The following is a 25513-nucleotide window of genomic DNA, read 5'->3' on the forward strand; positions in this document are numbered from 1 at the left end:
TACTTGATCAGAAACAGTGGGAGTGGTTCATCAAATTCTAAAAACTGCAACACAAAAATTAAACTAGATAACAAAAAGATTGATTGAAAGTAGTAGAAATTACCTATAGAAAACTACACCAGATTCTAGAAAATGACAATGAAAATGCAAAAAATGTACCTTCAAATGCGAGTTTCCGCTAGACTTTCTTTTCTCTACATATTTCATTGAATATAACAGACAAAATTTGTTAAGTATTTGAGGGAGACCACAAGCGTTAACTTTTGGCAAACTTAAAGAACCAAAAATGTTCGGAGCATACTTTAGGGATTATTTTGAATCTACTCTCGAATATAAGGGGTCATTTTTATAATTTTTTCGATTGTGCCACATGTGTTAATGGAAAAAAAGATGCAATTCCTCTCTAGTTTTATATTCTAAATTGTATTTCTCTAGTTTCGATTGTCGATGTTTCTCTAACTTTTTAGTAGTGTGCTTTTCTCGATACATGAATAATACCCTCTCCGGATCAAAAAAAGAGTTCACTTAACAAATTAAAAAAGAATTAACCTTATTTTTTTCATATTTACCCCTATTAAGTGTTATATGATCAAATTTCAATGCCTATTTAATTAGGGATAGTTTAGTCAAATTATTTATTTTTGTTTAGGAGTTAGTATTTTTTTAAGGGGTGTGCAAATAACTAAGTGGACTCTTTTTTAATCTGGATGGAGTAGGACTCTGTCTATTGTTTTTTTTTTAAAAACAAAACTATTTAATAAGTGTAAGTATCCTTGGACAACCATGGGTAGTTCTGAAATTCACACTAAATTATTATTAAATGTCCCATATGTGTCTAATTGTAAACACTGTGTGTATTTTGTTTTTGCTCATCCTTGACTTTGTTGCCATCTAGAGCAACTTCTCCGATTGTCATTTGACTTTTTCTTTTTCTTTTGTTAGTTGTTGATCTTTTCTTCCTCTGAATATTTGTTTTTGAACTAATAATAATCAAGAATATTGAAATTAAGAACGGTATGAGCTAAAATGAATGTAGGAGCATAAAAAATTCACGAAATTGTCATTCTTAAAGGTAAGAATGAAGTTAAGGTGAATGCGAATTTACATAGTTAAGTGCGATGAATTTATCTTCTCCTTTTATTTTTCTCAATGCTTAGAATTTAAGTACGAGAAAGATGATTCTATTTTATTCTTACGATATAGATAGAATGTTATTAATTACATAATTGTGTAACAAAACAAACATGTAATGAAGTATGTCCATTTAAGCACGCCAAAGATGCTTTTCAGGTCTTTTGATGAATTGTTGGTCTGTAACTCCACCTTGTAGAATGAAGAAGGAGAGATTTATTGATGACTAAACCACTCTCATGCTACTCTATCTTACTTTTCTTGTCACTTAAAGGAAAAGGAACAAAAGAAGGCCTGCTATAAATTCTCATTTTCGGTTTCAAACGGAAAACGTTGATCATGAGAAATTTTAATAAATGTTATCACTTGAAATTAATTTTCTTTTACCTAAAAAACACAACATCTCAAAGAAGATTGATATCAATCAGAACGATTTTTTAAGAATAAAGAGAACTCTTGATATCAATCAGAAAGATTTGTTAAGAATGAAGAGAACCCACAAAGATATTTTTGAAGTATGTCTAATTTTTTCATAGCGTGTTGTTCTGGATACATGAATAATGAGACTGGCCATTGTTATTTTTTAAATATTTAATAAGTGTAATCTTGGACAACCGAGCATAATTCTGAAATTCACACTAAATCATTTTTAAGTCCATATGTGTCCAATTGTAAGTACAGCACGTATTTTGTTTTACCCATCTTTTGGCTTCTTCGTTGCCATTTGAGAGCAACTTTTTCGATTTTCATTTGACTTTTCTTTATCTCTTGTTAGTTGTTGATCTTTTTCTTCCCCTAAGCTTTTGTTTTTGAATAGTAATAATCAAGGATGTTGAAATTGAGAACGATATGAGCTAAAATGAAAGTAAGAGCATAAGGAATCACAAAATTGTCATTTTTAAAGGTAAAAATAAAGTTAAGGTAAATACAGATTTATATAGTTAAATGCGATGGATTTACTATTTCCTCTCATTTGTCTTGATTTTTAGAATCTAAGTACGAGAAAGACGATTTTATTTTCATTCTTACAATATAGATAGAATGTCCTTAATTTCAAACAATTGTGTAACAAAATAAACACGTAATGAAGTTTGTCTTGCTACACACACAAAAGGCGTTTTCCATGTCTTTTGATGGATTGTTGCTCCGCAACTCCACCCTGTCGACGACTGAACTACTGTTGTACTATTTCTTACCTCACCCTCTTGTTACTTAAAGGAAAAGCCATAAAGTATGGCATCTCGTCTTCAGTTCCATATTGAAAACGCTGAACATATGAAATTAACAAATGTTATCACTCGGAATTAATTTCCTTTTACCTAAAAAACACAGTATCTCAAAGAAGATTAATGTTACAAAAGAGTATTTCTTCTATTTAAAAAATTTAAAAAGAAAAGTGTAATTTATTGTACCTTTTGTCGTATAAAAGGTACAATACAACAAATGTCAGAGTTATAAAATATAACAACATTTATCATTTACAAAAAATGTAAGAGTTAGGTTCAAATCTTCCTCGTTTTTTCTCTTTCTCAACAAACACACCCCAGCAGAGAAAAGTTCAACTAACAACTATAAAAGACTTTAAACTGTGAATTCGAAAATTAGGTTTTGCGAAATTATTATTTATTTGAATTAGATGTTGTTGCTAACAATTGAAAATATCATTTGAAGTTTAGAATTTCAGATTGAAACTCGAAGAGAAAGGGAAAGAATGAATTTTTTTTTCTTTCTTTAGATCCTGATGTATAAATATGTTATACGTATTTTGTATTTTCGGTGCTTGTCATTTGTGTGTCCAATGTATCACTGGTGTAAAGTGACATACACGTGATACAAAATTAATACAAACGACATACAAAATTCATACAACAACATAATTGTATGCAAGTTCTATGTACGTTGTATGATTCGACTGGATTCTACACAACAAAAAGTTGTATGCAAATTGTTTGTTTTGACTTGATTGCATATATTTTTTAAACAAACTCTCGCTACTTTTAACAAACAGATAAATATTTGTATAATTTGCATACCCAATACAAAACCCAAATAAAAAAGAGAATTGACATAGCTAGCCACCAACGAATTAATAGCCAACAAGTATATGTTTTTTTTGTAAATTAATAGATGATGCATAAAATAAGTACATTTTTGACACAACACAGTGTCTATTTTTTTTAAATTTGGCTCATATTTGAAATATTTAACTTGCCCTTAAAAAATCATTTTTTTGTTCGAACCCACGCGGTGCAAAATTTTAAAAAAATTAAGCGTAGTTTAAATTTTATGCTTGGACCGGATACTTTTGTTAAGGAATTTTAAAAGTTTGCCGACGGATATTTATGCCTTGTAATAGCGAGACTTAGCGTAAGTATCTGGGATCGCGATAACTTAAATAATTTTAAAAAAATATCGGGTCAAGCATAAAAGTTTATGGATAAAGTGGATCCATGCCTACTATGTCAAAAGAAGTAGGATTTGACCAATTTAACAGTGCTTGGCCGACATATTGGATGGTTAGACAAATTATTGGTTCTTGGAGAATCCGGAGCAAGTGCATACTTCTTCTCAACTAAAAAAGCTTGATTCGAACTAAATTCTTACAATTATTAGGTAATCCCGAAAGAGTCAACCGAAAATTTATGGTGTTTCAACATGCCACTCGACCAAAATATATTTCACAATGTGATCGTGCTTGGCATAAGTATCTTGCTAATAGGATCATACAATGGGGCTTAGTGTAGAACCAATTTGTGTTACGTGCAAGTGTTGTGATGAAGAAAGTTTGCCCATTAAAAGTATGCCCTCATCGCATAACTTTGTGAAGAATTATCAAAGTTATGCTGGGACCCGACATACTTATGCCAAGTACGCCCATAAGGTATATGAGTATGCGGTCTTCGGCATAAAATTTGTAATTCCTTAACAAAAGTATCCGGTCCCAAGATACACGCGATTCAACCCTTGTCTTGCAAATTTTTTTTTAATTTTTGCTTGCGCGTGGGTTCGAACCGGAACCTATGGGCAAAAATTAAAGACCAGCAATATGAGTGCATAATTTAAACATGAATAAGAAAATTTAAAGACCACCCCAAAAGAAGGGCACTCCGCGCAAAAAATTGCATAAAATATACATTTTTGACACAACACAGTGTCTATTTTTTGTACAATTAATTTCAGCCGACATATGTAACTTAGCCCAATAAAAAATAGTTGAAAGCCCATTTGAACGACATAAGCCCAAATTGTTTATAGCGGGTTGGGAAATTGTAACTCTTCCTGCCATAAAGCGCTTGGGAGAAGGCCACATTTTTGTGTGACCAAAAATGGATGCTCTGGACTCTGTTTTTGACCCCCTTAGAGATTTCGCCAAAGACAGCGTTAGGCTTGTTAAGCGTTGCCACAAACCCGATCGCAAAGGTACAAATCTTTTACTTGTCTTATCTATTGAATTGAATCCTATATATATATATGTGCATGCATGTTCTTTAATTTTAATTAATTGTTTTTTTGTTGTGCAGAATTCACCAAAGTTGCCACTCGTACTGCAATTGGTTTCGTTGTGATGGGATTTGTAGGATTTTTTGTCAAGTTGATTTTTATTCCTATTAACAACATCATTGTTGGTGCTTCTTAATTGGTAACCTCCTGCTCTTATGTGGATCTGAAGTTATATCTGCTTAATTTCGCTAGATCTGGTTGTTCTGTTTGGTGTTTTGATATTAATTATTATGTATAGATATCATTTCATAGGGATTCGTCATGGGTGTGTTAGATTTGATTGCTTTTTTGTATGTGTTCGCATGCTCAGAATTTTGTATGTGTCAAAAGGTTTTTATTTTAAGAGAAAATGATTCAGTTGCTGAAAAGAGCTGGCTTAATCTGTATTATTTAGGATGATAGTTGTTCTAATTTCTAATTGAGGTGATCCCATGATTTGGAGTTTGCTTAACAAGTGAATATAGGTGTTTATTTACATTACAAAAGGATTTTTGTCGGTTAGGAAGAACGAGGGGCAGTTTCCTTTATGCATCTTTCCGGTTGAATTCCTGACATAAAAACATATATTGTGCTGTGGGTATTTCATCATGAATACACAAAATATGACCAGTTATCTGTTGGCAGGGGCAGATTTAGCTTAGTATATGGGAGTTGGTTCCAGGAACCCCATGTATTTGTGATCCTGTATTTGTATTGAAAAATTCAGTAAATATATATCAAATCACTTGGGAAACCACAAGCATAACCATTCTCTTTATATTTTTTAATTTGATATGGGTTGGAACACAAGCATCAAATCCCGAATCTGTCGTTGGTGCTCAAGGGTTGTGTAAATATAGTGCTATGTAATTGTGAAATTTGACTATGTGTATTGTGTTATATAATTGATCATTGTTCCTGTTTAACCAAGTGATGCATTTTTTGTGTGGATTGCTCCTTGTATTGGCAGGTTAACCTTCATTTCAATTGTATCATAAGCTTTGTTAGATGTTCATTTAGATGCTACCAGAAGTGATATCTCATTAGACTTAGGACAGAAGAGTATGAGGACATTCAAGACACAAACTTCTGGAAGTTTTGATCTTCATTTTAATTTATGAGTTCCTTTTGTGAAAAGGTCTGATCCTGCTACCTAAAATCGACCCATCATTTTTCTCAGGATTGTAGGAAGTATGGTAATACCTTTGTTGGTATTGTTAACTAAACAAACTTCATCTTTTTTCCTTTATGGGTCCCAATTCCATACCGACCTCGGCCCTCATAGGAATTTCATTAACTAAAGAACTCCTCGCCCTCTTCTTTTTTCTTTCCCTACGCTCCCCAAAACCACCAATCTGTATCAATTTGTTACAATTGATATGTGGAAGGGTGCTAGCAGAAAGGGAAGATATCCTCAGTTATGAATCTGTCCAACCTCCATTCATCATTTGATTGAAATAAAGAAAAATTTGAAAATGTTATTGGAGTAATTCGAAAGAAACAGAATATGCAAATATTTTTTTTGATGATGTGTGCACCTTGATTAGTCCACCAAGTACTAATTACCAACACAGGTATTTGGTAACTCTGTCCACCGAGGCCTTACACAGGAAGAATTTTGAATCTTAGTATCTCGTAGTCCATTCTAGCTTCATCGATCCCTAAGCCACACCCCTAGTCTGCAAAAAGCTGAACTATGCAAATTTAAAAGCATAGTTTCTAGGCAAAATATCATCACCTTGCTTTCCATGATTGGCATGTTTGTTCCAGCATGAAGAAAATGGCAATAGTCAATCTCGTCTATTTTTTTTTTCTTATTTGAGACCTCCTCGGTCTTTTGCTTTCAGAATACAGATCATGTTGCGGCTTTGGATGTTTTGCTCCATGGATTGTAAAATGCCTTTACAACTCCATGGCAATGAAATATCTGGAACTGCTGTTTTAATTCCTGTTCTTTTTCAGAATGCATGTACTGGTGCTTTGCAACAAGAAAACTGAAACTTTTTCGTGAAACTGCAGGCCGTGTGAAGGAGAAACTAAATGGAGGTACGGAAGGAAGCAACACATGACAGTTCCTCCTAATTTAGTTTAATTTTGTAACCTGTTGCTTTTGGACCTCTGTGACATCTTGTTCTGAACCTCCTTATTCTTACTAAGTTAATAGCATTCAAATCCCCCTTCTGTCTTTGCTTTTGTTATTTAATGGTTCCTCCGGCAAAAGGAAAAGCAGATGATGTTCTTTAACCTTCGTTTTTTCCGTCCCTCTTCAACCTTGATCTTATGCACGTAACATGCTTAACTAAATTCCTCATTTTCACAGCACGTTTTGTTCAAAGCTATTTAGAATGAAATACCATTCAGAACCTTCTGTAATAAGTCTGTTCTATGCTATTGCCTCTCGTTGAAAAAACATACAAGTTGGTCCCTAGTATTTCATTCTATGTGAAAAATTTAAGTTGTATTTTCGAGAGCGCGGCCAGTTTATTGGTACCTCTGAATTGATGCTAATCCCATGAATGATAATATGAAATTGCCGATTTTATACAAAATATCTAGATACATTTTTAAGTTGAATACAGAGAGTAAATTGTTTAGAGATGATAACATCTTCATTGAAGTTATCGTAACAATGGAATATGCATTCAACACAATAAACAAATTAAAAAAAATGGAAGTTAGTGGTTAGTTGGTCAAAATAAATAAAGCGGTGGAACCATAACGGATGCTTTAAAAAGAGAAAGGAAACAACTAGACTAATCCAAATACAAAGTGAAAAGGTTTTTGTCATCTAATGACATAGCGTACAACAAAACAAGCAATTCATAAAGTAAAGATATCGTATGAACAAAAAACTTTCAAATTTCTCTTCTATTTTGGTTGGTAAAGTAACAAGAAATTCACTCGAAAAGAAAAGTATAACATTAAGCAACTCTACAAATAGATAGGATAAATAGGGTATAAATTTGGTAACTTTTGTCTCTCAGGCTCCTCATTTTCTCTGCCGAAGAATTCTGATAAGAAATAATTGAAGGAACAAATAAGTCCGCCATGTTCCTTGTTTTCGCTGCCAAGTTTTCTTTATCAAATCAGTCGGAAAAAAAAAAACACAAGAAAATTCCTTTTACAAAAAGAAAAAAGAGAAAAGCCTTCAACTTGTCCTTTTATTTTTGTTTTCTTTGTTGCGTCGGTAAGAAATTCGGTTAAGTAAAAACTATAAACTATAAACTAAAAGAAAAAGAGAAGAGAACTTGGGGTCTCTCTTCGTGTTTTCCTTGCCCTTGGTTGTGTACTTGTGTGTTCACTGCCAAGTTCTATACATAAGCTAATCTGTTCCTTAAACCTATCTAAGACATGTAGCTGCCAATGGTAGGGACCACTTTATTGTCAAAGTGAAAATTACTTTTCAGGGATTAATTCTCGTAATGTATGGACATGTGCATTCAAACAAAAAAAAACATGTGGCTCCATTAATTCATGGAGTAGTCCGTTTGAAACCTTTTCTTCAGTTTAAGCACTCAGTATCTCAAATGGCTGAATACATAGACAACCCCTAAACTTGTTCAAAAATTCCATTTAAGCACTTCAAAAAGAACTTTCCTATTTAACACTTAAACATTATTCAAAGTGACCTATTAGACACATAAGACATGAAAAAGCCACTTCTTTTTGTCACTTTAATCTTCTTCACCTTTAACCAAACACCCTCAAACAGTCCTAAACCAACTCTAATCCCTCCTCCAGATGTCCCACTATCTTTGTTAATCTGCGGCCACCGTTCACTCCCGCCCACGAGCATCTCTTAAGAGAAGAATACAATCCAAGCAATGGAAGTGCTATTAGAAGCTAAATTAAATTGAAGAATTCATTCATTTGGCTACCAGAAGATGGAGGGTGGCCTATATTGGAGGAGTGAAAAATGTTGTTAATTTTTCAGTCATCAATTTGACAATCCAACAGATCTGGGAGAGCTATATATCTAATGTGGAAGCAACGAATACCTTATACCAGTGGCTATGCCGCTCAATTCTCTAGGAAATTTCACACTACAAAATGGTATTCTAAAATATAAAGGAAAATTCAGAAAAGAAAAAAGGAAAAACCCCCATATACAAGTTGTTTTTCTGTTCAAAGGCTGCTATGTTAAAGAGGTAGCAGAATTTATTTTATTAGCACACCGCTAATGACAGTTCGCCAGCCATGTGCTGTAAAAATTGGGTGATGAAAAATTGAAACCATTGCGCCAGAAGTAGAAGTGAAGAAAAAAATATGAAAATGATTGAGATTGGTGGGGGCAGGGGAGGTGACGTAGCAGAGGGAGAAGGTGGTGGAACTAATTGGTTGTGCATGTAAGGAGGGATTACGGTGGTAGAGTCAAGGTGCTTGTAGAAGACGACTAAATTCAGACTGTACCTTTTTTTTTTCTTTTTTTTTTTTTTGGGTTGCTGGAGCTTGTTTTTCATTGGCTATGTTGCCACACAAGCTGCGTTTGAAATGTACGCGCCTAAATGTTTTGGCTGATTGTCAAAAGTGTGTCTAATAGGCACACTTTGACTAATTTTAAGTGTTCAATAGGAAAGTTCCTTAGTTGAGGTGCTTAAATGGAATTTTTGGACAAATTTAGAGACCTGTTTATGTATTCAGCCATCTCAAATTGACTGCACAATTAGTATGTTTGAAAATGCAAGCACGGCTCGACAGACCCGCGCTTGACTTGTTTATGTTCAACAAGATTATTTAATCCCTACTCCTTTAATGTCGCAAATCCTTTTATATTTTTAAGCAAGGTCTTTCCCTGCATGCAACTATGCTACGAGATTAATGGTATTCCAGTCAATTCAGCTGATCTCACCTCTACTTGCAAGGACTAATAAAGAACTCTTTGAGACACCAAAAAGTGGTTACTTGAGCTTATCTTTGTGGCAAATAGCTGTACAGAAACAAACAAGAAAAAAAGGGAGAAAAATAAAACTGTTGCCACTAGGTTCGACTAATCTTCTTTTCTTTTTCTTCTTATGACGTGATGTCTCAGCTAATTTGCTCGCATCTGGACTATTCCACCAGGTACCTCTGCTACCTTCCTCAAGTACAAGTACCGAGTTAACTCTACCCATCAAGACTTAGAACTCACAAGGATGGGAGAAAGTCACCTACTATTTTTTGTCTATGCTGGAATTTGAACCTTAGTCACCAAGATTTGCACTAGGTTGGGTGACACTAGGTTTACTAATCATCCCAGTGCTGATAAGTTTTAGTGGATCCATCATAACACTATAGCATGAGAACAATAGTCAAAACACTAAAGGACCCAAAGAGAACTGATTAAAGGAACATGCGCAATTGTTATGCAAGAAGTAAGATCAGTTTATTATAACACTGGAAACCAGAACTCCATAAGCATTCTGATAAACTACACAGTTTTATACAGACAAAATGACTAAAGGATTCAAGTCATTACAGTTAAGCCAGTATCAATGGACAGTAGCAAAAAGGTGCATTCACATTTGAGAGGACTCGTGGCATTAGTAACTAATAACTTCCCTTCTGCCACTAAGCATCCGGGATCAGCAGCAAATGTGATCTTCAACTGCAGCAAAGATTAAATAGAAAAATTATTACAAATGATTAATGAGTGATATGAATGAGAAATCAGAGTCCTGTATCCTCAAACAGAACCATATTAAGAAACTACAGCAAACAACTACTAAATAGATAAATTAGCTGCTTAGCCTAGCAAGAAAAACATCATCAAGAAACTACAACCCATAAACAGAACTGCAGAGTAAGAAAGTTTAACCTTAGCAATCATAGGTCATCTACGAACTAAGATGCCAACATCATACCAAAGAAATTAAGACATGCCACAAATGAGTGAATAACATGAATACAACCGGATTAACGAATACAAATAGCTCAGTGATTATGAGTCCGTCTAAACCAAAAAAAAAAAAAGAAAAAAAAAAAAGAAAAAAAGAAAAAAAGAAAAAAAAAAAAGAGGGGTGGAATAAATAGGAAAAGTATATAGGTGTTACAATGATAAGTTCAGAGTTAAAGAAAGTAAGAAAAAGGTTAGTGGCAAAGTCACCATGAACTAGCTAGACTAAAAACAAGCGATATCAGATGTTCACATGCATTTTCTATATCAAATAATAAAACGCTAATACATGAATTTACAGAGCAATGAGAGCAAGCATGCCACATGATACACATCAGAAAATTAACACCAACCAGCCAAGTTTGCAAGGCTTAGAATCATATCCGAGCTCCAAATGTGATGTTATGAGATATTTGGCAACCTAAACTGCATTCACGTTTATGCTGCTCACACGTGATATTTGGCATTTGCAACTCAACATACATTTCCTAAAATAACATTTCTAAGAGTGACGGCGTCCGAGCCAATATTCACCAGGTACCTCTTAAATTAACATTTATACTCTATGATTTAGTTATCTATAGGGATATGTTGAACATGATAAATATTACAAATAATTTAGTTGACAAACCTTTATTGGGATTTCATTTATCAAAATCTATTAGTAAAAGAGACATTATTTGACTACGAACTCCATGTTTCCAAACTAGCACTAAATATTTGAATCAGCTCTACATTAAGTAAGAATATGAGTTATACTTCCACAAATCTCTGATATTCTTCTGCTGTCCAGGAAAAACATTTTTTAGGTCAACATTACAAATTCCTCCTATATGTTAGCCCTTGCAATCGGAATCCCAAGTTAAGTAAATGCTATTTCTTTAATCATATAATTACATAAAAGTGTAAGATTGGCCAATCATGGAAAAACAGATGAAAGTCATTTTACTAATATTATATATCGGATATGCATCAATATGAATGAACAGAAAAAAATGACAAAAACAGCGGAAACCTAAATCTCTCTTCAGAATAGGTTTTTCAACCCTGCACCAAAAAGTAGTAATAATAACAATTACACACGAAGACACAAAACTTACACATAAGACCAAAAATGGAGAAGTTATAGAAATTTCCGAAGATGATAATTTGCTATAGCATATGGAATCATGTATTGATCCTCCTAAGTTGCTGAACAAAGAAAATCATCAAATTCATGCATGAACCTATGCCTTTGGCAGCATTCGAAATTCTGTAGCCAATATCATGTAGACTTGTTTTGAAAATAAAGCCAGCAGAATTACATTGTAAACTGCCTAAGCTGAGTTGGAACGCATAAAACGTAACTTGTGTCAGCTTCTGAATAGTCCAATCCTACATTCCTATCTATCTCTAAGAACTACCACATCGCAAGCGAGATAAGTACATCTCTGTTGAAGGATGGTTCCTGGTAAACACAACAGAGAGTTCCTACCATAATAATTTTAACATATTTTAGCACATAACTTTAAATTTGAAGTTACAGTTTTACACTTTATGTTTTAGTTTCCATCTAGCGGACACAACTCACTTATTGGTAATTTACCTTAAATTCAGTCCCACTCTGTTTGCATCAAGAGGTGTTGTTTCCTTTGAAGTACTCTAATTAGAGAACCATGTTCTAGAGCATCTAGTAAATACAGCAATAGCTCGTCTATTGTCCATCTTTAGAGAAGAAAACTCAATTTTGACAGGGTTTCTGCTGGATGATCCGCTACTTGCTAAACCAATGTAATGCAAAAAGTGAAATTTCTGTGACTAATATGAAAAGAATTCAAATTTACGGTAGTCATGTGAGATATGGCAGCAATGTACTGCTATTAATTATTAAATTAAGAGGGAATGCTACACTGGTACTAGGTCCACAGGTTAGGTAGTTGAAATTCAACTTTGTTTAAACATGATGTGCTATAAGTCTTTCTTTCTATTTTGATAAAGTAGAGTTTCATACTGTGCATTGTTCTTCATCCTTTACAACTGTGATAACTGCTGAGTACTGGACATAATCACTCCTCCATTTCCTTCTAATTTTCTTCCCCTTCCTCTTCATTCAAATAGACTAACCCTAAAGAGAAGAGGGATCAAAGAGGGAAAAAATAAAGGAGGATTTCAAGAATTTAATCTACTCAACTATGAGAATCAAACTGATTAATATTTAATTATATTCTGGAAGACACTGAAATAACCCTAATTCATTTTCCAAATGAAAACAAGATAAATATAAACTATGATCATCCATTAACCATATATAATTTTAATTTAGCAAGTGTTTGAAGTAACTCTTGTAAAGTTTTATATTAAAACAAAGAAAAAAGAGTTAGGAACATCCGACCACATGCAGTTCTAATTTAAAATTGATCTCACTAATATACTTTTTTCTTGATTGGTCTCACTAATATACTTCTTTAATTAGGTTATCTGGAGTTTTGGACCTGGTGATAAAATGAACCAAACAATGGATGAGTAATGAATTATAAGCCGCTGCCTAAACAGTCTCGTCGAGCAAAATTCAGCTGTTGAAGTAACATCTAAAGTACGATTTGAAAATTCTATCACCAGAAAGAAAGTCACTTCAAAATTTTCATCACCATATTAGCATAGTAATTAGGTAATGGGATAGACAAGGATATCCCATGGGATTAGCTAATCCCCTTTCTATATGCGATAGCTAATCCCACCATTATAGTACATCCCATGGGATTGTTATCCCTTATCCCACCAACCAAACAACCCTGAAGGTCAAATATAACTTCCACTCACGCCCTAAAAATGAATCATAAGACAGTGAATGCTTTTTAACTCTAGCTTCATTGAGAAGCCGAAGTGAGAGACCCCCCTACTGACACAGTTTTTAGAAATATATGGATGAGCTTCTACCATGAACAGAAAGTCATTGACGCGCTGACTGCTCATGCAAAGCACCAAAATACTGGTTCCTAGCTGTCCTAGTTTCTCTTTCTTGGCATTTACGCAAATGACAGATAAAGGAGAAAAGAAATGGTTCTAACTAATCAAATCCAACTATCCTAGTTCTTCGGACTTGCTCTGGATTTACTTTACTATAAGACATACTCTAAGCCGACGGAATTAATAACGAATTTATTCCCAATTTACCTACCGGCCACGTGTTCTATATGCACTAGTGTAACCAATAATTAATTTATAAAGAAAAACCAAGAATTATACCTTGGTATGCATGTAACCTAGACAAAAGCCTATGAGACATGGAAAACACTTTCCGTACTTTGCAAAACCAATCAAGACATCAGATATTAGTTGTTTCTCAAGATAATAGGTAATGGTTATGGATGGGATATCCCAAGCATGCATATATATATAATTATTGCATAGGTAAGAAAATTGAAAACTTATGCCTTCCATCTCAGCATCAAGGCCGATAACAGTTACCATTGTGATAAAATTTGCAATATCAGATTAAGAGAATCAATCATGAACTCCTTTATAAGTAGTAAAGAGTATCAAGCAACTGTGTGAAAGCATATCAATATGTTGTTCTAAATTTGGATACCCACAAAATCCAGATATGACAAATCATTTTCTCCACCGATGCAAAATATGAAGCAAAATTGATTGATGAAAATCTAGACTGTACATTCAACTCCCATCTCCATGTTGCAACATCAATAAGAGACAGCAATATCTGTTTTTAATTAAGTAAAGAGAGAATGCACAAAATTATACAAGTACTTATTCTAATTTAGCAAAGATTTCACTAAATGCGTTCAACATGCAAGAAGGCAAACATATAAAAAGCGAAAGTATACATAGCTACTATCTGATAGAAGTAAAATTAAACCAAGGAACAAAACTTGCAGTCTTAACAACAAACAACTTGTAAGAAAAAAAGAAAGTTACTACCTTTCAGGAATATGGAATAAAGCAATTCCAATTAACACACTTATATTTTCTTACTCTAGCTTATCTAGATCTGAAGGAAATGACAAAATTACCTTTGATCATCAACATTACCCTGTCCACTAGCATAGTTATTATCCTCAGCAGTCTGCCAAACAGACTGCCACGCCTGCGACGGTGGTGGAGGCTGAACATACATTGACGGATCAACCCCAGGCATAGCAGGCCTACCCATCATAACCCCAGGTGGAGCAGGCTGTCCCATTGGTGGATAATAATACGGAACACCACTTGCTGTAGAGCCTACCATTCCAGGCCCAAGCGCAGCACCCTCTTCCTTGATCTCATCCCTCGGAACAATATCAACAAGGAAATCAAAAATGTCAGTCCTCGTAATCGCCGCAGCGATATCATTCTTCTGCAAAGTACGACGCTTGTTTTCCTCAGCGTGTAGCCAAGAACGAATGGTGAGTTCAAGAATGAAGAGCTCACATGCTTTAGCAAACAAAATGGGTGCTTCAGCTGAGATCATACGGACATCCTCGTCAGCTTTCATGATCTTCTTGATACGGGCAAGAGGAAGTTGGTGGTTCTTGAAATCGTTAACCTTCTCAATTTCTTGACGCTGGTAGTGCCAAAACACCTGTAGCTGTTGTTGTTGCTGCTGAAGGAGATGGTGGTAGGGTTGCGGTGGGTATCCACCTGTCTGAGCCGCCGCTGCTGCAGCCGCATTTGCCGCCGATTGCTGAGGGCTGTTGTCCATACTTCACCGGTAGTTTTTTTTTTTTTCTCTATTTTAACACACTAAAAGAAATGGAAAATGGCTTATAGCTGTGCTCAATATATTATTTTAATGAAGGAACAAGTGTTGTAGGTTGAGGTACAAATGTGGTAAAGCAAATGAGGGAAAAAGGGAATGGGGGCCCATATACTTTATTTTAATGACATGAAAATCTTACTAATAGTGGAGAGGATTTATGGAAAATATATAGTCCTATCTACAACTTTGTTTTATTAATGGAGGAAGAAGGCGTGGGATCCACATAAGAAGGAGACTCAAGTTCCATTGGCTTATCCTTAGCCTTCATTGTTGTTAGATCGAAGAGTCCTTAAGCCATGCCACATGGAGAGGTCCTCGTTCAACACGGGGACTTACTTAAGCTAAAGTGGCCCCTCCTCTCATATCTAAAATCTATAATTCTATAATATCCAAATTAATTGACGCATCTCATGTTACAGTAATTCAAAGTTAAGATATTATTCTTTCAGTCTCATTTTATTTGTTGTTTTAGTTCACAAATTTTTATTAGTGTTACTTTACAAATTCAAGATTAAAGTTGGTAATTATTTTCAACTATATCCTTAACATTAAAGAAATACTTAGTTCTTTTTAATGAGGTTCGATTCTGAAAAAACATCTAACATGACAGTTAATGTCTACTCATCAGTGTAATGTATGCACCACACAAGAGAGGTAAACCGCGCGGGGGCTAAACCGAGAAAGTGTGCAGGGGGTTTTGAACCCAAGACTTCCCATTTGAGAGATCACCTGCTCAACCAACTCGGCCGTCCTAGCGGGTATTGTATTTATTAATGAGCGTGAAAAGAGCTAAAATGGCAGTTAAAATGCAACGGAGGGAGGGTAACAAACATTTGTCATATATTTAGTTTACAATTACAACAGAAAATATACATGTTCTACTTTTTGTGTAAGGGTTCTTAATTAAAGAAGCGGTAAGTTCATTCACACGTTACATTTAGTTTATTCCACCAAGGCATCATGAACAGTTCTATCCCTTCTCAGAACATTTTTGATAACTTCAGGAGCAGTTTGCTTCTTCTTTTCCACGTCCTTTTTCTCCTTGTCTGAAGTCCGAGAAGCAGCAGCTGCTTTAAGCTTCTTGGTAATCTCCATCTTAGCCTTTTTCGCCAGCATATTGCGAATTTCTGAATCGGACAACTCCCTTTTCTTTGAGACTTTAACTTCAACTCAGCTATGCGTCTCTTTTTCTTCAGAAAAGCCTCCTGATTCAGTGCACTCATAGCAGCTTCTGCATGAGCTCTCTTCAAATTCTCACCAGCTGGCTGGCAAGAGTGTGCTGCTTGCCTAGCTGTAGAGGCATAGGGCTGCGCAGCATTTGCACCTCTCGTCTTAAGAACTTGATCCTGCTGAATATTTGCTCCAACTATTGAGCCAAACCAGAATTTCCAGTTTGTACGGAGTTTGAAGCTGTAGGGAGCTTCACACCTGAAGCAGAAGATCCATTAGCAGCAGGATAGTTTGTACCCTGCTGCTGGCGGGAAGACAACGGAAAAGCTGAAGCTTGATTGTTCACGGGAGCAGAAACCTCCCTTGCCCAAATAGGTCGGTGACAGTTGGGGCACGAAAGACTTCTGTTTCGGAAAAGCTTTAATTAGTCATACTTTATCTGACATAGTTTGCAAGATTGCCACAATGTCTCAGGTTTTGATGGCTGGGGAGGCACCGGGTGGGCTGAAAATTAGCATTAGTTGAGTTTCTCGCACTAGCTGGGTTCATGGAAAATTTACGAAATTCCTGCTGGCTGCCTTGCATGGGCATGCTCCTTATGGCCATAGCTCGCCGATGGCCATACATCATTTTTTTGATTCTATCTGACAACAAACTCCATGCTTCACATGTAATCTTAAACGCCCCATCTGCCCCAACAGATTGATTTTTATCAGGGTGAAGAGCTAGAGCAAGCTTTCTGTAACGTTTACTTATTGTTTCATCATCAGCTGAGGAATCCACAGAAAGGAAACCGTAAAAATCCACTTCACCATGAACCTTCTTCTCATAAGCAACATAAACATTGACCACCTCCAGGAACTGAGAAAGACCATCAAGGCCTGGAAACAGATTTTGAGCCTTCAAAGCAAATCTTTGAGCTCCAGCAATGTCCCTCTCAGTTAATTTCTGCTCAGCAATTTCTTTGGCCCTAGCAGCTTCATCTTTATTACATTCCATTTGCCTACAATTTTGGCAGGCCGCAAATAAGCCAACTTTATTGTCTCCCTCAGATTCAACCAGCAACTGGAGCAACACTCGATAACCTGGTTATTGGGTGAAGTTAATTATGGAGAAGAACTGTCTTCAACTCTTCAAACCCTATAATACAAACATTACAAAAACGTAAGTCAGAAAAACCACAAATTAAGCGGGAAATAGTACCAAAAAAGAAAAAAAGGTACTAATAATGCAAAGTAATAACGGCTTTAAAAAAGAAAGGCAAGCCGGATTAAGTGTGCAACTATAAGTTTGATTACATTTTTTATGGAAATCATGAATTAATGCACTATCTGGCTTCCACGAACACCAGAAAAGCACAAGCAAGGCCCTGAAAGATTCTGAACTTTACGGAAAAAACCTAATTGCTAATAAGACAAGCTGACAAGGGAAACTTACAATAACGTCTATCATTATACCGTTTGATCTATTAAAATTAACCGTATTAAACCTTTCTAAATCTAACCATGATACAGTTCCATCTAAATGAAATAATTGCATATCACCTTCTAGATCGGACAATGTTTATTGAGAATCACCATTTTCTTATTACCAAAAAAATGAGATATATTTCATCAATTAGCCAAATGTAAAGGACTGTGGACAAATAGAAGTAAGAACCAACAAAAATGGGATAGAAACTTCTCAACAATCTCTCTCTTTGACAGGAAAGGAAAATTTAACTTCATGCCAGACCATGGATGTTTAAGAAGCCAAAAACAAAACCAAAATGATGGAGAAGTTGAAAAATAACATTCTCCGTACAGCAGGACATAGCAATGACAAAATCAGGACACTCATTCCAGCCATAAAATAAATGCATCTTGATATTTCTCTCCTATCATGTGCCCAAATCTATAGGAAACTGGTCAAACAATCATAGGAAACCAACAAACTGAAATACCGACCTTTTGAAAACCTAAATTACAATGGCGCGAAAAGCAATTTTCAACATCATTAAGTTTCTCTGAGCACTTAAATAGTAACAGAATATGCTATGAACCACAGAGGCATCTCTTCATGCTCATTTAAAGCTCGAAGTACCATTTGTACAAATGAAGTTGATTTATACAGATTTCTACTGAGATCCATTTTTCAGAACCAAAAAAAAGCCTCAAGCCAAACTAGTTAGTGTTGGCTGTATGAATTCTCTGCATTAATTATTTCCTCAGAAACAAAAGTAAAATTCGACAGCTCGAAAGGACATCCTTAAAATTCGACAGCTCGAAAGGACATCCTAAATCTTCGTTCTTAAACCATTCTGAACTGATAAGTATTAGATACCAATTTATGACTGAAAATCTACTTCCTTTTACCGAAGTTTCAGAATTTCAGATTAGACCCTTCAAAAAAAGTGGCACTTTCTTTTCTTTGTAAAACATTCACCACAGAATCTAGAACTGAATCTCACAATCAACAACAACAACATAGCCAGTGTAATCCCACAAGTGGGGTCTGGGGAGGGTATAGTGCATGCAGACCTTACCCCTGCGCTGTGAGGTAGAGCGGCTGCTTCCGGAAGACCCTCGGCTCAAGTGCAGCAACCAAAGCAGTTATGAAAAAGAAAATATGGCAGTGAAGAACTGAATCTCACAATCAAACCTTCAAAAAAAAAATCAGAAGTGTGCATGACTCTCAAAATAGACTTTAAAAATGTATAGATTATAGGTAGATTCTATATATGGATTCTAAAGCCTTGAATCAACATAGCAGGACAGGAACTCAGCAAGATAACTAAATCCCTCTAATTCCAAAGTCATCTATAATCAACACACATTAAAAAGGAATAAGGGCTATATATATAATAATAATAATAATAACACACACACACACACACAAAAAGTAATATTTTCTGGAAAAAGGACAAAAAATTAGGAAAAAGGCCTTGTTTTCCTGAATTTAAAGTAATATTTTCAGGTTTGGCCTGGCCCTATTTATTTTGATCTTTTATAGTTGGGGGTAGGTGGGTTATTAGAGGTTAAACCCTTACCATGGTTAATTTTTAACCATAGTTAAATTATCCAACTTTTTGTAATTTGGAGAATAAAATTTAATAAATTAGTTTTTGGGCTATATACATTAATTGTAACTTTCCTTGCTAAATTTTTTTCCTTATATTTTCTTCTGTCTTTTAAATCACATCCCGAGAAAAGTTTTGAACTTCTGACTATAATTGTACTTCCTTGAATAGATAGGATTCATATTAGATTTCATCTTAATATCTAAATCTCTCTCAGATTTAGTAATCTTAGTAACTTTTTTTTTTTCTTTCTTCTTTTTGTTGACCGGGAAATTCATTTGGAGCCGACCCTTTTGGGCCAACTGCAACCTTCGAAACTCGGGGATGATGGACCCACCCATCAACCCTTCTTCACTTAAATACCAGAGTTAGTTGGCTTGGCGCGGGGCTTGAACCGGTGATCTAAGACATAAGTCCCTCAACTTTTGCCAATTGCACCAACCCCAGTTGCAATTTGTTTGTCTGGTTTAGGACTTGGCATGGAGTTTAAAAAAGTAAAGAAGACTTTTGAATCTTATATGTAGAATGTACCAAAATGCCCTTTAATCTTGTAGTCATAAACATGCCATGTGAAAGTTGGAATTAAAGAGTAGGCAAAAAAGGAAAGAGGTTTTCTTTTTGAAACGGACTAAAAAGGAAAGTAAGGGAAACAAATTGAAAAGGAGGGAGTAATTTTTTTTTGATGAAGTAGAATCATTAAAAGGCATCAAGAAGATGCAAGTTTTACCAGGATAAATCAGTTAAGTTCACAAAAATAAGGATTTGTAGCTTCTTTCTAAACCGGAGGCTGAAGATATATACGTGCAACAACAACAACAACATACCCAGTGAAATCCCACAATGTGGGGTCTGGGGAGGGTAAAGTGTACGCAGACCTTACCCCTATATGGGAAGATAGGGAGGCTGTTTCCGAAAGACCCTTGGCTCAAGAGAAAACATGACGAGAAAAGGTCAGATAAGCACAAATAGCTCAAAGCAATATGAAAATGCAACTAACGAAAGCGAAAAAGCCCTGATAAAGCAGTCTGAGAAAAAAGAAGCAGTGTCTACCACAGATAAATAAGATAGTTGTTTTTGGTGAAGGTGCAAATACTAATATTCAGATCACCATCTACTAACTTCCTTTTCTTTTTGGAATTTCAATATGAAAATACTATTTATGAAGTTTTTCTTTTTTCCTCCTTTTTCAAGAACAAAGTCCTTAGTTTTCATTTACCTTAACTTTTTCAACAGTCATAGTAACAATGATGTTAGCACTGAGTTGATGACTAAGAATATGGTGTAAAGTTTTAATGACTGATATATGATTTAGCCATGTTTTGCTACTGCTTAAAAGAGAGTTGTATTACTCAATGCTTTTGCACCAAAGATTTAAGGTCTTAGACTGCAATTCAGCAAAATACATGAACTCTGCTTTTGTGTATTCTGATCAACCTAAGCTGGATGGAACATTGTATCAGAGTGAAAACCAGTGTTTTTTACACTCAGATACAGTCCAAAAACCAGAACTTGGATTCAAAACTATCACTATTGTCTTTATCTGATACTTTGCAGTCTGTGTTATCATCAAACCGACAAAATATTGTCTTTTGCATAACCTCCTACACAGCATACAGTCCAAAAACCAAAACTTGGATTCAAAACTATCAGTATTGTCTTTATCTGATATTTCCAGTTTGTGTTATCATCAAACCTTGTCTTTATCTGATATTTCCAGTTTGTGTTATCATCAAACCGACAAAATATTGTCTTTTGCATAACCTCCTACACCGCACACAGTGCAAAAACCAGAACTTGGATTCAAAACTATCACTATTGTCTTTATCTGATCCCTTCCAGTATGTTTATTAAATACACTCCTCTATTGTCCATCTTTAGAGAAGAAAACCCATTTAACAGAGGTTCTGCTGGATGAAAATGAAGTTTCCACTAGTTGCTAAACCGATGTAACGCAAAAAGTGAACTTTCTGTGACTAATATGCAATGAATTCAAATAGAAGGTAGTCATGTGATATATGGCAACAATGTTCTGCTATTAATTATTTAATTAAGAGGAATGCTATACTGGTACTAGCTCTACAGGTTATAGGCTGTTGACATTCAACTTCGTCAAAACATACTGTGCATTAAATTTTTCTTTTTATTTTGAAAAAGTAAAGTTTCATACTGTGCATTATTCTTCATCCTTTTTACAATCGTGATAAGTAGTGGAACATAATCCCTCTTTTTTCCATTTTCTTCCTCTTCATTCAAATAGATTAACCCTAAAAAAAAGAGGGATCAAAAGAGGAAAAAATAAAGGCTGTTACCATTATCAAAAAAAGAAAGAGGAAAAAACAAAGGAGGATTTCAAGAGTTTAATCTGCACTACGATTAGATCAAACTGACTAATATTCAATTACTTCTGGAAGAGACTAAAGTAACCCTAATTCAATTACTAGGCTACACACTTCGGCACCCACTAGGTTTACTAATCATCCAATTGCTGATAAGTCTTGTGGATCCATCATCCAAGTATAGCACGAGGAAAATAGTCAAAACACTATAGGAGAGGAAGAGAACGTATTGAAGTAACATACACATTTGTTACACTGGTAGAAAGGTCAGTTTATTATAACAATGAAAACCAGAACTCCATAAGCATTGGATAAGCTACACAAAGTTTTATACAGACAAGACAACGACTAAAGGATTCAAGCCATTACAGTTAAGCCAGTATCCATGGACAGTACCAATAAGGGGCATTCACATTGAGAGGACCCGTAGCATTAGTAACTAATGGCTTCCTTTGTGACACTAAGCATCTGGATCAGCGGGAACATGATCCTTAACTGCAGCAAGATCAAACAGAAAAATTATAACAAAAAATTAATTATTGAACCATATGAATGAGGAACCAGAGTCTTGTATCCTCAAACAGACCTTACTAAGAAACTACATCAAACAAGTACTAAATAGATAAATTAGCTGCTTAGCCTAGCAAGTAAAACATCATAACAAACTACAACCATAAACAGAACTGCGGGGTAAGAAAAACAATTTAGAGACTACATATTTAACCTTAGGAATCATGGGTCCTCTAAGAACTAAGATGCCAACATCGTACCAGACAAATCAAGACATGTTAAAAAATGTGTGAAATAACATGAGTACAATCGGATTATTGAATACGAATACGAATAGCTAATTAATAACGAGAATCTAAACCAAAAAGACATAAAGAGGGAAGGGATAAATACGGCGAGTGTAGATAGAGATTGTCACAATGATAAGTTCAGCATCCAAGAAAGAAATCACAAGGCTGGTGGCAAAGTCAACATGAACTAGCTGGACTATAAACAAGCGATATCAGATTTTCACCAGCATTTAAATAATAAAACGTTGTACATGAATTTACAGAGCAATGAGAGCAAGCATGGCACATGATACACATCAGGAAATTAACACCAACCAGACAAAATTTACAAGGCTTAGAATCACATTCGAGCTCCAAATGTGATGTTTGCCGAGATACTCGGCAACCTAAACTGCATTCATGTTTATGCTCTGCTCACACGTGACTTTTGGCATTTGCAACTCAACATACCTTTCCTAAAATAACATTTCTAAGAATGACGGTGTCCGAGCCAATAGTCACCAGGTACCTCCTAAATTAACATTTAAACTCCACGATTTAGTTATCTATAGGGATTCGTTGAACGTAACAAATATCACAAACAATTTGGTTGACAAACCACCTAAAATATCGTTTTTATTTGGGATCTCGTTTATCAAAATCTATTCATAAAAGAGACACACTTATCGGACTACTTACAGCTTGATATTCTTCAACTGTCCAGGAAAAACACTTTTTAGGTCAACATCACAAAACCCTCCTATATATTACTCAAGGCCGGAGCTACATAGGCCAAGGGGAACCCCTTCGGCGGAAAAAAATACTGTTTATATATGATTAGAATTATTTTTTATGTATATATAATAGATGTCGAACCCCTTTGGCTTCTTCGTATGTTAACTCTTTTATATTTTGAATCCCTTTAGTGAAAATCCTGGCTCCGCCACTAATATTACTCCTTGCAATCCGAATCCAACCTAAGTAAATGTTATTTATTTATTCATCTAATTATTTAAAAGTGAAAAGGGAACCCTAAATCTCTCTTCAGATTTAAATTGGATACTCCTCATTAAGAAAGAACCAAACAAAGAAGTGACAAACACAGCTATATGTTACCTTCTCAAAAAAAAAAAAAAAAAAAAAAAAAAAAAAAGGAGAAGAAGAAGAAGAAGAAGAAGACAAACACAGTGGACTCTTCAGAATAGGCTTTTCAAATATATGTAGCCACTATCCGAGATCCGACAGGAGTGAAATAAAAATAAAGAACAAAAATTGGAGTTTTAACAAACAAATACAACAATCTCAACTACTCATGAAAAGAGGAAAGTTCCCACCTTTAAGGAAAATGGAAGAAAGCAATTACACTTGACAAATTTATTTTTTGAGAAGGAACACTTGACAAATTTAGAAAAAATGGCTCTTAAGCATAACCGCTTAAAATATTTTTAAGTCTTTCAAAGTTATTTCATAAATAAGCAGTTACGCGTGTCAGGATAAAAGTGCTTAAAAGATTTTTAAAAGTAAGGGTAGTATTAAAATTAACAGAAAATATAAGGGATAAAAAGATAAAGTTGTTTGTCAAACTAAAATGGCTTTTAAGTAAAAAAAAAAAAAAAAGGTTGGGATTGAACAATTTCTTAGTTTTGGCTTATTTGAAGCACTTTTTAACTTAGGTTAAGCTATTTTCTATTTTTATCAAACATCCAAATAAGAGCCCGTTTGGATGGGCTTAAAAAAAGTGACTTTTATGTATAAAGTCTTTTTTAACTTTTAAGTCTTTGAAAGTTATTTTTATAAATAAGCGGTTGAGTGTTTGGATAAAAGTGCTTTATCTTTGAAAATAAGTTGTTAATGTGTTTGGTAAATAAGTGTAAGCACTTATTTTGTCAAAATCTCCGAAATACCCTTAAAGCTGTAAACACCATAATAAGTTGCTTTAAAAGATTTTTAAACTCTAAAGTTGATTCAAATCAAAAGTAATTTATATTTAAAAATCACTTTCACTATAAAATGTTTATTTAAGTTAATTTTTTATAAATACATATTCTTAAGGAGGGGGGGGGGGGTGCATGAAATAAAAGAGACACTTATTTTGGAATGAAGGGAGTAATATCTTCTTGATTTATTTCATTACTAGTGAAATTGCCCGCGCTTCGCATTGGTGCGAAAGACAATGATTTTACAAATGACACTTTTGAGTTTTTTTTTTTTTTTTTTTTAGAAAAAAAGAAAATAATTTCTCATGTAACGTGGATTAATCTTATATTTATTTGAATGTTTTCTTTTCTTTTTCTCTTTGAGTTATACATTTGACTTCAATAACCATTCAATCCAAGTCTAGGAATAATAAAAAAGAAAAGTAAAATATGCTAAGAAATATTTGGAGAAATGCATTGTCCGATGTTGGACTTCATTCCAACTTTTTTCTCCTTTATAATGTTTTATCCTTTATCTCCTATGTGTTCTTATAATGTTTTATCCTTTTATCTCCTATGCGTTTTCATTACTTATTCTTTCTCTTACTCCCCTATTTTTTTGCCTCACATTTACAGAAATCTTTATTTTTCGTTGTAAAGACAAAGTAATTATATAGGAATTAACACTAACACTATAACTATAAGCTTGCAACAGGCATAAGATGTACTTAATAAAAGTGCTAATACAACCGAAAGCACTCCACTATAAATACAAGAAGTGGAAAATATTCATATAATACAAGCATCAAGCATTAGAAATGTCACTAGCAATCATATCACGAAACCCCATCCAATAGACATCATTTTGTTCTCCTACATCTTCGACATCTACATTGTTAGCTCTTGAAGTTGTGCCAATATCATTAGAATCAACCGATGGAATATAGCTCTCATTCTCGATTGTTTGGAATGCATCATCCACATTGCATTTCTTTCTAATATAATTGTGAATGGCCATAGTAGCAAGTACGATGTC

At 34.6% G+C, this 25513-nt stretch overlaps 3 protein-coding genes across 15 annotated transcripts; 1 reads left to right on the forward strand and 2 right to left on the reverse strand.

The window, feature by feature from the left end:
- The first annotated feature begins 4420 nt into the window (after positions 1 to 4420).
- Positions 4421 to 6793, forward strand: LOC132058221 (protein transport protein Sec61 subunit gamma-1). The gene is made up of 3 exons (XM_059450772.1): positions 4421 to 4551; positions 4653 to 4771; positions 6631 to 6793. Exons 1-2 carry the CDS (start codon positions 4458 to 4460, stop codon positions 4766 to 4768), a joined length of 210 nt encoding a protein of 69 aa, XP_059306755.1. The 5' UTR covers positions 4421 to 4457; the 3' UTR covers positions 4769 to 4771; positions 6631 to 6793.
- Positions 6794 to 9948: 3155 nt separating this feature from the next.
- Positions 9949 to 15322, reverse strand: LOC132056086 (nuclear transcription factor Y subunit C-1-like). The gene is made up of 2 exons (XM_059448142.1): positions 14494 to 15322; positions 9949 to 10195 (listed from the first exon to the last, which is right to left on the reverse strand). Exons 1-2 carry the CDS (start codon positions 15159 to 15161, stop codon positions 10192 to 10194), a joined length of 672 nt encoding a protein of 223 aa, XP_059304125.1. The 5' UTR covers positions 15162 to 15322; the 3' UTR covers positions 9949 to 10191.
- A 714-nt stretch (positions 15323 to 16036) lies between these two features.
- Positions 16037 to 24108, reverse strand: LOC132056087 (uncharacterized). 13 transcript variants are annotated; one of them, XM_059448144.1, is made up of 4 exons: positions 23896 to 24001; positions 22179 to 22277; positions 18913 to 19028; positions 16037 to 17528 (listed from the first exon to the last, which is right to left on the reverse strand). In XM_059448144.1, the coding sequence occupies exon 4, from the start codon at positions 17385 to 17387 to the stop codon at positions 16824 to 16826; it is 564 nt and encodes a 187-aa protein (XP_059304127.1). In that variant the 5' UTR covers positions 17388 to 17528; positions 18913 to 19028; positions 22179 to 22277; positions 23896 to 24001; the 3' UTR covers positions 16037 to 16823. The 13 variants fall into 13 exon arrangements, 10 of the variants coding, with proteins under 10 accessions (XP_059304127.1, XP_059304128.1, XP_059304129.1 ...); XM_059448145.1 differs by having other exon boundaries at positions 22152 to 22277; XM_059448146.1 differs by lacking the exon at positions 23896 to 24001 and adding an exon at positions 23261 to 23874.
- Positions 24109 to 25513: the final 1405 nt, after the last annotated feature.

The sequence above is a fragment of the Lycium ferocissimum genome, chromosome 5, assembly GCF_029784015.1.
Source record: "Lycium ferocissimum isolate CSIRO_LF1 chromosome 5, AGI_CSIRO_Lferr_CH_V1, whole genome shotgun sequence".
In the NCBI taxonomy this organism is placed as follows: Eukaryota; Viridiplantae; Streptophyta; class Magnoliopsida; order Solanales; family Solanaceae; genus Lycium; species Lycium ferocissimum.

What these genes read in the sequence shown, in the direction of transcription:
- LOC132056086 (XM_059448142.1), bottom strand. Translation starts at nt 15,161, where the DNA reads ATGGACAACAGCCCTCAGCAATCGGCGGCAAATGCGGCTGCAGCAGCG.
- LOC132058221 (XM_059450772.1), top strand. Translation starts at nt 4,458, where the DNA reads ATGGATGCTCTGGACTCTGTTTTTGACCCCCTTAGAGATTTCGCCAAA. An exon ending in CCACAAACCCGATCGCAAAG is followed by an intron (nt 4,552 to 4,652) that starts GTACAAATCTTT and finishes TTTGTTGTGCAG; the next exon opens with AATTCACCAAAGTTGCCACT.
- LOC132056087 (XM_059448147.1), bottom strand. Translation starts at nt 17,387, where the DNA reads ATGGAATGTAATAAAGATGAAGCTGCTAGGGCCAAAGAAATTGCTGAG.